The sequence below is a fragment of the Diplotaxodon limnothrissa genome, linkage group LG15, assembly GCF_057381915.1.
Source record: "Diplotaxodon limnothrissa isolate DT_005_m linkage group LG15, D_limnothrissa_male_GT1.1, whole genome shotgun sequence".
Classification (NCBI taxonomy): domain Eukaryota; kingdom Metazoa; phylum Chordata; class Actinopteri; order Cichliformes; family Cichlidae; genus Diplotaxodon; species Diplotaxodon limnothrissa.
Genome location: NC_140610.1, coordinates 19,590,094 through 19,602,094, shown reverse-complemented (window position 1 = coordinate 19,602,094; position 12,001 = coordinate 19,590,094). Strand labels below are relative to the sequence as shown.

At 40.2% G+C, this 12,001-nt stretch overlaps 1 protein-coding gene across 1 annotated transcript in view; it reads right to left on the bottom strand.

Annotated features, from left to right (window-relative positions):
• The window catches only part of LOC146617421 (exostosin-1), a 378,284-nt gene extending 370,915 nt beyond the window's left edge, over positions 1–7,369 (bottom strand). The window contains exons 1-3 of the mRNA XM_085373085.1: positions 7,075–7,369; positions 5,829–6,431; positions 4,047–4,798 (exon numbers count right to left, since the gene is read on the bottom strand). Of these exons, the coding sequence (XP_085229211.1) occupies positions 4,047–4,798; positions 5,829–6,125 (1,049 nt within the window). The 5' untranslated portion in view covers positions 6,126–6,431; positions 7,075–7,369. The remainder of the gene's footprint in view (positions 1–4,046; positions 4,799–5,828; positions 6,432–7,074) is intronic.
• Between the last annotated feature and the right edge of the window lie 4,632 nt (positions 7,370–12,001).

The following is a 12,001-nucleotide window of genomic DNA, read 5'->3' as shown; positions in this document are numbered from 1 at the left end:
CTCAACAGGATCTTGAGCTTTATTGTGAAAGGTTTATGTGGAAAATAAACGAGTGGACACGCGGTGGTTTTACCGTCGCTGTTGCTAACGACAACGCATAAAAACAAGCGCTTGTCTGTCTGTAGTGTGATTATATTAAATATAAGAGAAAGAGAGAACTTTAAGAAATTAATATAGCCACTACAGTGACCATCAAAATAATGAAAAAATATTGCTGTAAACAGTTTATTTTGCGACACCACGAAACAAACGATAGCGTAACATGAAACGATAGATGTTTTTATATCGTCATCCGATATATATCGTTATATCGAACAGCCCTAGTTCACAACCTTGCATTCAGATCTCAGTCTACAAAAAGTATGGACACATTTCTTTACTAAAGTTTGAGTTTCTCCAGCTTTAAATAAAAATGGAAGTATTTAGAATTTTTGCATGATCAAAATAATTATCAGTTCTGTAATATTTGCTGGATTAAGCCAATTTAGGTTACGTAACACACCTTTATTCAAACCCTTTGTTTGTTGTATTTAAGTCTGTGCTCCATATGTTTTTCACTAATGAGACAAAAGTCTCTAAATGCGTTGTTGTCAATTATTAGTCCAAGTGCTCAGTCTGGATAGTCTTAAATAATTTCTGCACAGAAAAAAAACAACAGTGGCTAAACAGACTGTACAAGCTGCATACTTGTAGTTTTCCCACAGCGTGCTAGAATTTACCATCAACCATCAATTTCTTAAACAGCAAAGCACACATGAAGCAGAGCTCTACATACCATCTCATGTGTCTCATCTGACAAAGTAAGTTCCCCTTCACACTTAATCACTTTTATTATTAGTAAGACAGACACCAAGCTTTAAAGTTCCTTAAAATGTCTTGTTAAGTCAAATTACGAGAAAGAAGAACAAAAGAGCACCTTAGAGCAGAACATTTGGTATTTAATAACAGCCTGATATCACACCGAGACTGAGAAAATGATTAATGTACTATTTAATTAGTGAGGCAGGCTTATAAGCACTTTGTGTTCAGGAGCATATGGATTATTGCCTTTTGTGCTTTATTCAGCATTGAGTACATGGTGGATTTCTTTTCGAGTACCTTTAACATACATTATGTTGGGTTTTTTTCTTCCCTAAAAGCTGCTCATAAAGCCACTAGTTTTACCAGCCAGCTTCATTAAATCAACACATTTTCATGAACAAGTTCAAGTTAAATAAAAGTCTTAATGTACTCTTGTATTGTATTGTCTAGATTCGTCTGAAGCAACAATCCTCCTACCACACAACACACCTACAGGAAAATGTTCCAATACATAATAAATGAAGTGACTATTAAAGACAAACGGGGCTTTCAGCGAACACAGTGGTCACGTATACCATTTCCAATTTGTTATTCTTATTTTCTGAGATAGTTTTATATTTTGTCTGCATTCTAGAGACATGTGCTCTCAGCATGCCGTCAGCTGCTGATAAAGTATTGGTACCGGCCTGTGAAGCAACAAGAAATGCGATCCTGTACCACTGATTACAGTCATTGCACCTTCAGAAACACACCGCAGTCCATTAGCAGTGGGACACTGACAGATTTTTCTTTTGCTGTGCTGGCTTTGTACTGCAGCACATTCGATTTGAAATGAAAGAGAAACCGAGGGGTTCATCTATTGACTTTTCATATACAACCTCCAACTTCAGATAGTGAAATGTTTCCAGTAAATAAAAATATACCAAGCGATGTCAACAGTGAATGTTTTAGAGGATTTTTATGCTGGATCAGAGGACCACACACACACTCCATGGAGAAAAGGACTGAGCCACCTAAACATTACATCTGCAGGAGCTGCTCAGCAATAGAAACTCATGACATGAAGGTCCCAGCTTTTTTATTATATGTTATATATGTTAATGGCAGTTAATCTGCAGCTTATTCTATTGCAGTACCTTGCTTGTATTCAGTGAGCTCTTTCGACTCACTCTTTCACAAATGTTTGTGAAAGCAGACTGCATGGAGAGATGCTTGATTTTATATATCTGTAGCAACGGGATTAAGAACACCTGAGTTCAGAGATTAAGAGGTGTGGCCTTATAATTTTGCCCAATATAATATATATAGGATCATTGGTGGTGACAAAGACGCATCAAATTATTGCCCTCTTTCTCCATTTGTGTTTTAGCATCTTTCACCGTGTTGTTTGGATTTTAAACAGCAAACAGCTTAACAGGTTTGCTACAGAAGATGTCCATTTTCCAGCAAAGTCAGTAGTCACCTTTGTAGCATTAAACTCCAATTAGATGTTTGAAAGTAGCTCCTGAACATAGGAGAGCATGTAGCTGCTAAAGACACTTATTATTTTGAGAGTCCCAGCAAATTTATACTTAAATGTATGCCGTTGATACGTTGTAACAGCAAACCCCTCTAAATTAACCCGTGTTACAACCTGTCTGGAAATGTAACTTGTGATTGGCCTGTTCAATACCTCTGATTGCTCCTGTGCATTTCCCGATAATGTTTTGGTGTCGTTTTGGAAGATCAGTGAGAAAACAACAATCATTGCTTCAATGTAAGGACTCACTGATGTCAGCATTTTATTCGTTTCCATCTTAGCTGGGACTGCATAAAAAGCACCAAGAGACAATCACAAGTTAATTAACACATAAAACACCATGCATGAATGCTGGCAAGCGTCTCAGCCACTTACGTCGATTACAGAGTAGGCTCTGCGAACACTCACAACAGAAGTCGAAATCAGCCGTTAGGCCACAGTGAAACCACATCTAAAAACAATTCAGTTGTTAGACTTCTCGCTGTGACTGTGAAACTTGTTTCTGTTCTCACTAAGTGGCCAAAACATATCAGTAATGTATTGATGATCTTACAAGCGAAGTATTAGCAGATTTCCCAGAAGTGGATTCAAAGTAGTCCTAATGAAGGCCACTGAATAAAGTTTATAGTCTGCAAGAAACCCTGAATTCACTATGAGTGAAATCAGATTTTCAGACCAAGTTTCAACATTAAACCCATTACAACCTTAACTGTATGTGAGGGACCATTGGAACATTTTATTTAAGAAAAGAAAAAGTCCAAACTACTGTTCTTGATTGAACAATGTCTCAGATGCAATATTTGCTGACTCCTCTGTATGCAGATTCTTACTGTAAAATTTAAGCTGCTGTTTGACAGCACTGAGCTTTCCTTCGGACCTCGACAATTTCTAAACCTAAAATATGCAACAGATGACTCGGACTAACAAAGTGAGACGAGTCAAGAATGGTGCGTCTGTTTCACTCTAAGTGCAATGGAGTCTCTTCTTTCAGCTGTCAGCTCAAGCTAAAACTTTCAAAAGGTGAACTTCTCGGCTCAGATCGCTTTTCTCTCGACCAACTGCTGAGCTGACAAAAACTTTCCATCTTTCAGCCGATGCTTCTCTGCTCTCCTGCTCCTCTCTCTCTCCTTCACACACGCACATTACACAAACCTGCACAAATACCCTCACTTTTCTGTACCATTTTGTCTCATGAGCACAGCGACACTGAAGCTCAACTCCCATGGCAATTGTGAAGTATGTGCATGAAAGCATCCAACCTGTTTAATTCAAATAAAGAAGAAGTGCTTCAGGCACAGCAGCCCCCAATGCTCAACATTGTGAAGAAGGAGAGTTTGCAGCCAGTAAACCAAATTTGTAAAGATTGACAGTACTAACATGCAAACTCCAACACAACAAGCACTTGTGAGGAGTTGTAATGATCCACAAACTCGCTGCATTTGAAATAACCAGCAGCAAGAAGCAGCTGATAATGAGATAGCATCACAACTTACTTCTTCTAAAGTGTGTGCTAGCTGATCTGTTTCAAAACACAATAAGCACTGCATTAACAGATGAAAATATCCAAGTCTGCAAGGACATTACAGTTTAAAGGTGAGAACCTCTTTGCATGGAATGCTAATGCACGGAGCACGAAAAGCATTCAGACCAAGAAATCGACTTTTAAAGATTTCAAAGCCACTTAAAACTACAAAAAGGTGAAAGAAACATCACAAATCAATCTTACTTTGAGTAGTCTTCATTATCTCTGTCACAGCGTGAGTCCTTATGTTTCTCCCAGTCTTTGCCATGTTTACATGTCGTCAGCAGAATAATATCTTCCCCATTGTGGATGTGATACAAAGCATTCCTGGTCTCCGAACCTATACCAGTTAAGTACCTTTTCCCTTTGAAAACCAGCTGGTACTTCCTGGAAGGTGGTGCATCGTTAAGTGTCAGATAACCTATGCCCCCTCCTTTTAGCGGATGATCCTTTGAGAATAGAGGGATGGAAATATCATAGTTAGGTCGGAAGTTGACAACATCTGCACTGGCCTTGGCCAGCATGGCCTGTCCCACCTCAAAGCCCAAATCCTCAGTGTAGTCCGGCCAAGTCCCAGAGTAAAGGTTGAATATGAGGTGATTCCTGCCATCGTTCCACGTGGGTAGGTTCTGGATACGCGATCTAATGTTTTGGACGTACTGCACTGAGAGCTGGTCCCTGTCCAATGTGTCCACAGCTAAAATAAAGAGACAGGCCCTCAAAGGGTCTGTGGTGTGGAACCGGGACTCTTCAATGGAGGTCAAGATCTTCTTGTAGGTCTCTGAGATCTCGCTGCCTCTCTGTTGAGGGTAGATGTAAACCTTGAATCCCGACTGGCAGCGAGCAAAGTCAAAGCAGGTTTCCATGCGGCAGCGCTTGTTCTTGTAGATGTTGTCACGGATCGCCCGTCGTTCACGAGGGGAGGTGTGCTGATGATGGAGCTGAGGGGTGTCCTCCTGTATCCACAGAAACAAATGTATCTATTAACATCACACCAATGTTTGTGCAGTACAGTCAACTCTCCATTAAAACAAATTCCAAAAAAAAACCCCAGAAACGAATAAATAGTTTGCACTCAAAACTGCATCTCTGACCTAATGGGATTTCTAGATAGTGACGCTTTTAAAAGTTGTCTCCTGCTGAAAACTGCTTTTGAAAATTCATGGCTGGAAACTGCTCCCTCATCATTACTGACTGGCCTGTTGCATTACTTGCAATCCTGAATTCTTCAGCTGGTAATTTGTGCTTGATTTCCCCAAAGCAATGGTGCTTAGCCATCTATGCTTGTAATCCCTTAAAGCAAACTAATGTCTATGCACAAGAACTTGCATATCTGCTTAGACAGCAGTATGTGAAAAGAAACAAAGTAAAGCAGTGTAGTTGGATATGCAGAAAAGCCACAACGTGACACGCTGCATTGATGCCATGAATTGGTACTCACTTTGCAATATCCACAGCATTTTCCCCTTAATTCTGAATATCGCTGTAACTTCCTTGAATTTAAAATTCTTTTTAAAGTGTTTTTGCCTTCCTAAAAGTTTCCTCTCTCTTCACTTCTTTCTATAACACCTACCACCGCCAACGCTTAACACTAGGCTATTTTCAGCATGAATGCCTGGTAAGAGCTCAGCCAAACAGAGATGTTTCGTTTGCAGATATTTTGATTTGAATGAAAGAATCTTTTTTCACTGGTAGAGAAAATACTAAAAAAACAACAACAACATCATAGTGTTATCATCATCATCATTACATAATTCCCCATAGAGATCAATAAAGTATTGTGATTCTGATCTTGTGACCCCCCCTTACAGCTTACAATCACAAAAGCTTTGAAACCATCCTCCTTAACTCAGTTTTACTGTTCTGTCCTGTTGTTGGACTTTCATTTTGATCACTAAACGCTTATAAATTGGACTTTTTCACTTCTTTTTGTTTTTACTTAAAGAGCTTTCATTGTTTCTTTTCTTATAAATCATTCCAGTCTACCTCCTGCTCTCCTCCCTCCAAATACGGCTCCAGCAGCTTGGTCGACTCCGGCCAGTGTCTGGGTGGTCTGGATGGATTTCTCTGGGGCAATGGCTGGGGCTGGTAGTACACTTCCTTACTTTGGCGGTAGTACTGGTATTCTTGTTGGTGGTACTGATGATACAGGGGGTACTGGGGAAACTGATGATACTGGTATGGCTGCTGTTGGAACTCCCCAATTTGCAGACCCCACAGATATATGAGGAAGAGAAGACCGGCCCCCACAGACACAAGCAGGTACCTCTTCTTGGCCTGCATGTGTGCTGTAGGGGGAGGAAAAGGAGGAGGTGGTGGGTCTGGGGAGGGAAGAGAGGAGAATAGGGTGGAGGTTCACAATAAAACGAGGTGGGCAGCAGGTGTGAGAATAGTGATGGAGCTGAAAACGGATCAACTTAGAGATTAAAATAAAACAAGTATTAATAAAAGGGAGTAAAAGCGTTGACAAAAGGATGCCAAAAGAAAGCAGGGAAACGGGAACGAGGAAATGACGAGGAGAGGGGTTGCAGGGAGGTAGATGCAGGTCGGCTCTCTACCCACAACTCGGCATTTTGGGTTTTGGCGTCACTAAAAGAAAACATAAATAGAAAATTATCAATGAAATAAGATATCGGAGTTTCTGAGACAAACATTTTTTTTAAATAAATAATTGATACAATATTGCACGGAAAAAATCAGAATAACAGCGTAGAAGCTCTGTGAAAAATGTTAAACCATATCTGAGCACCTTTACTCAACACAATACATGTCATAAATACACAAAAATGTGCCTAAAGACACGGCATTAAAATAATAAAAGCCCAAGCTGATTTGTACACGTTAATTTTGTTTTGATATTTAACTTTTTCAAAAAGTTTTTGTTTTTTGCTAAATGTGACATGGACGGCTCAGTAGCGCTTCTGACTTTCTTAAATAGTATGCAGAGCCCGGTGTTCGCTTAAAAACTGAATTGCCTGATAACGGTGGCTGTTTCGACATCATCGTCACAGCGCAGGGTGTCTCGTTAGGGGCGAAAGAGTGTCGCTTGATGACAGGTTCGCCACTAAAATGCAGCATTTCTGAAGGGAGTTTGCAGCGAGCTACGCGTTCAACACATGGGCTGTTTTTGCCAGGAAAACCACCTCTATTATTAACTCTTTAGGAATTTCCACCTTACAAATTATATTTCATAACTCTTTAGTAAGCGTAATTCCTAATTGAATCCTCTCACCTGTTTGTATAGAACACCTGTGGTTCCAGGAAGTGTCCGCTGCTCTCCCCTCCAGCTCGTGGAGGAATATCCACTTCGGAAACACATTCTTCATGAACCCTCGAACTGTAAATCCATTAGCAAATGACACGCTATGTTGAAACCACGTGCGGAAGGAAATTCACAGAGATCCACTGTGCGCTGCCTTCATGTTCCGCCGCGTCCCAGTCACAAACTTTCCGCGAGACAGGACCACAGTCCCGGCGGAAAACACAACACAGCGAGCTGTGAACGCGATAGGTTCCCACAGTGAGAATTCAAATGCACACTCATCTGCCAGAAGAGCCGCGATCACAGCGACAGCATCCATCCAGAATTAAGTCGGTTAAACAAGGCGCGTGCATCTCCAATCAGCATAAGCCATGCCCCCCTCTCTCAGAAACCCACAGCAAGAGAAGACCCAAACTTTGAAATTGAAATCCACATCCCCCCCTCTGTGCGCTGCCGCTCACAGTCAGAAGTGAGCAGAAATCATCATCATCCCAGGTAAGTTAAGGAGACGCCGGCGCACCTGATCTGGAGAGATGCGTATCAATAAAATCCTTTCAGGAGCGTCTTCGACCGGCGGGAGCGTTTCTCTATGGAGTAAAGCAAATGGATCAAATAAGCATCACAAGAGAACACTGATGTTCTTCTGGGCTATCAAAACGAGAATACGGGGTTCCAGTAGCATTTCCATCCTCACGTTTCCATCCTGAAATCCTCAACTGGATCCGAGCTGCTGCACCGTACAGCATCCAGCAGCAGCAGCAGCAGCGCTGATAAGCCAGACAGTAGCAGGCTGGCAGACTTGGGGGGGGATCGGAGTATGCACGGGGAGTCTGTTTGCTCCGATAAGGTGCAGGAGCCCGCCATAATTCAGGATCTCCCAGTTTGCATTTGTAAATGTGTTTGTATCTGGTTAATGGAGCGTGCAACAAAAACACAAGACGTCCCAAGAAATTACTGAAATCACAGATCACGGGGAAGTCCCAGAGGTGCACTCACAGGTCCTCTGGGTCATTCCTGCTTTCATTTTACAAATCAAACTCCATTCAGAAAACTGCAAATGTTGGACTTTAAAAAGTTGTAAAACACGACTTGTTGCAATAGTACAGTTTAACCATGTGGGATGCATGTCTTTTACATCTTGTAGCTGTTTCAGCCAACGTCACTGAGTTCTGTTTAGCGCTCATTTATTATATTTTGACGACACGCTGAAATTGCAGGCAGTAATTTGAGGAGTCTGTGCGAGTTTACGCTATACCTGTGCATCTTAAGGTTAAGATGGCGTATAAAAATCGCGCAGGGATTAGTTACGTCTCGGTGTTTTGCAAACATGAGAACTTTTAATTAACTCGTGGAATCGCTCAGTGAGTCCAATATTGGGCCCAATTATTCAACTTTGACCATCTGGTCCACTAATCTATGTGTCTGGCGCTTAATTCATGTAGCTGCTTAAATTTGTATTGATGCAACTGATGGAATAAAATTAATTTGCAAAGGATCTAAATAGATGTCATTATCTCATAAATTAGGGTTATACAGATGTTGTGAAGCCGCAACGCCACAAATGGTTGGTGCAGCAAACAGCGCCATCTTGTGGCAATTTATTTCAGCCTACATTTTTAAAAGCAGCTCCAGGTCTGTGTTATTCATATAAATCTGGCAAAAATGTAGAACTTTGTAATGATAAAAACCAAATAACTGGATCTTCTCGGGACCAAACAGTACTGGAAGGCAAGTGAGCTTTTTACAGTGAGGCATGTCAAACAGGTTTTTCAAAATAACAGCTCAAACTATTGCCGTTTTGGAACATAAATGGACCGTGTTGAAAGGAGCATCCACGCTGCAGAGGCTCTGCATACCGATTTTCAAAGCTGTGCCAGACTCCTTCAGGCAGGAAGAGGCACATGTCTGACAAATAATTTAGCTATAACTGCATATGGCACTTTAATATTAATCCACACTCCCTCTGATGCTGAGCGGTGATAGAGACATTTATGTAGAAGTCGTGGAAGAACAGAGAGAGCATAATGCAGTAAACATCTCTCTCTTGCATCTTCTGCTGTGCATGCTGCAATATGCATCAGGTATTCAGACTTTTACTTTTCATTTCTTTGGTAAATTTATATTTCTTAGCTCTTACATTCTCTTAAAGTGCTCAAAGTTTAGTGGTCAGAGTGGTTTGCGGATTTTACTCTTAGATTTGATCAGTTCTCCCCCCCCCCTTCTTCATGTACCGCATTAATTGAAGTGTATAGAAAAATTCAGATGAGCCCCTTTTTTCTCTCAACAGCCTCTAAAGCCGTCACTAAACACCTTGTCATTGATGCACCTTTATGGGATTTTCCTGCTCTGTGGACCCTTGCCATGACTTGTGAGCTGTATGAATCCTGGATCTCAAATGTGCAGAGAATGGGCAACCCTTTCAGGTGGTAACTTATTTGAGAACTTGAAAAATAATACGAAAGAATTTCTAACCTCTAATCTGCAAACTGTTAATCTTTGGATGTTCGTGTAAAACACCGCCAGATGCACCAGCCTCTTTCTGAATGACAGAGTTTGCCTCTAATTTATTGGAAATGCGATAACTCTGAAGCATTCGCTGGTGCTGATGGCTTCACGGTCCATTAGGGGATGATAAATTTGAAGAGGTCCTGCTGGTGTTCGCAGAGAGAGCCAACTTTGATTTCTTTCCAGTCTCAGTCCATCGCTTCACTTCCTTCACTTCTTCATTTTTAGTATTAATCCTGGGATGGTTCAGCTGTACTGAAGTCTCTTTACTCACCTGTGCCAACAGTTGGAGAAGAGACTGTGATCCAGCTTTTGAATAAATCTGTTTTGAAGCTTCTCTTTGGCTACCACGCACACAGCATGTCTTCTCTAAATATTCAGTTTTTGCACAGTTTTGATGAAGTAAATCTGACTTTTTCTGTCTGTATTTGTATTTTGGTTCATGTGTTTCATGTGGATTTTCTCACACATATACAGAGGCTTTGTTCTTATTGTATTGTATTATCATATATACACACTATATTGCCAGTAAGTATTCACTTGTCTGACTTCTCATGCGTATAAATTTGAGTGATGTCTCTCTCTCTTGATCCATAGGTTTTAAGATTGTTATTCCAACCTTTGCAACTATATTAGCTTCAACTCTTCTGCGAAGGCTTTCCACAAAGTTTAGGAGAATGTTTATGGGAATTTCTGAACATTGTTCCAGAAGTACTTTGGTGAGGTGAGACACTGATATTGGTTGAGGTCTGGTGTGCAGTCTCCATTCTAATTCATCCAAAAGTTCTTCTATCAGGTCAGGATTCTGCAGGCCAGTCAAGTTCTTCCACACCAAACTAACACATCCATGTCTCTGTTATTTACATTAAAAGATCTTCATTCTGTTCTTCTGTGTCTATGATATTAAATTGCAACACTTTTAAATAAGAGCTTGTTTCCATTTTATTCTTGAGTAGTATTGGCAGATATTCCTCTCAGGCTGTTTGCAAGTTTCACATCGTTGATCATACAGTAAGCCTGCATGTAGCCTGGCATGTGAAGCCCACAGCAGTAAAATAACTGCACCAGTAGAAGCTGATCTGCAGTTAGTAGTTACTCTAATGAGTGTATCAACATTTTTTACACTCAGTTTCTGTCATCGGCCCATGGAGAGAAAAGCGTTTAGCAAGAAAAGCTAAGACAGCAAAAAAAAGGACAAAATGTACAAAAGTGTAATGTCTGGTTTTGTCCATCCACCAGTTTTACTAAACAAAAATACATGTATGTCCAACTTCTTCACTAAAAAGATCAAAAAATCTAATCTAAATGAAATTTGCAGCAGTAACATTTATATATATTTTTAATCTTGGCAAAATGGCAGCAGAAGGAAGATGTCGTTCCAGCTTTGTCTGATGTTTCTCACCGATATTCAGCTTTGAAAATGGTAGTAACAGGTTTACCCCAGAATATTTTTTAGATCCCTTTCTGATGAACTCGTATCTGCATGACAAAGAGGTCCAGCACTGTGGTCAATGTGTGTTTCTGCTTCATTTTACATTTCTGATGGGTGGAATCCTTTTTATTTCCTTTGACTGTGATAGTTTACTAAATATGTTTTTTAAGTGTTTTATTGTATTATTTACTTTTCGGTCTTTTTACATTGTCCTATAAATTACTTTCAATTGAAAGTTTGTAAAAAAAAAGATGATGTACAAAAGTATTAATAAAATACGTTAATGATGACGGTTCAGCATGTTAAGCAGACGTCTTTCATTCGTTCTTAGGTGTTTTATGTTTGGTTCCATTGTCTTAATGGACTTTCTCTTTGTTACTGTTGTCCGTACTGCTTTTCTTTATCCTTTCTGTGCTCGTCTGTATTCCAGTAAAAAAACAATTTGTGTGGGGTTTTTTCTACTTTTAGTGAATATATTTAGCTTTGAGTTTCCGTTGCAGTATTTAGAATTTGAATTTCTGCTTTGTATTCCTGTTATTGTGACCTTGTTTTGTTATTGTTTATTTAATGTTTAGCTGGAGATTTGGTTAGTTCGTTGTGCTTTCCGGTGTTTAGTATTTGTAGCTTTGCTGTGAACCTCCTCCCACTGCCTCGCTTCTTTTGTGTTTCCTTGTTTGTCATGCATTTATATCGAGGCCCATCTTAAATCCTTTGCTTGTTTCCTGTTTTACTTTGTGTTTTGTTTTCTGCATGTCCTGTTTCAGGTTTACTTCCCATCTTCCCTTGATTCCCTGAGTGTGTTAACCTGCTCTTTACTGAGTTCAGTCGCGTCTACTTTCTGCATTCAGTCCCCTATCAGTATGTGTTTGTATAAACATTCCTGTCATCTCTTTTTTCAGTGGCTGTGTAGTCCCCGTGTTCCTGGTTTCATGCTTGGATTTTAAGATTTCCAGGCTTTTA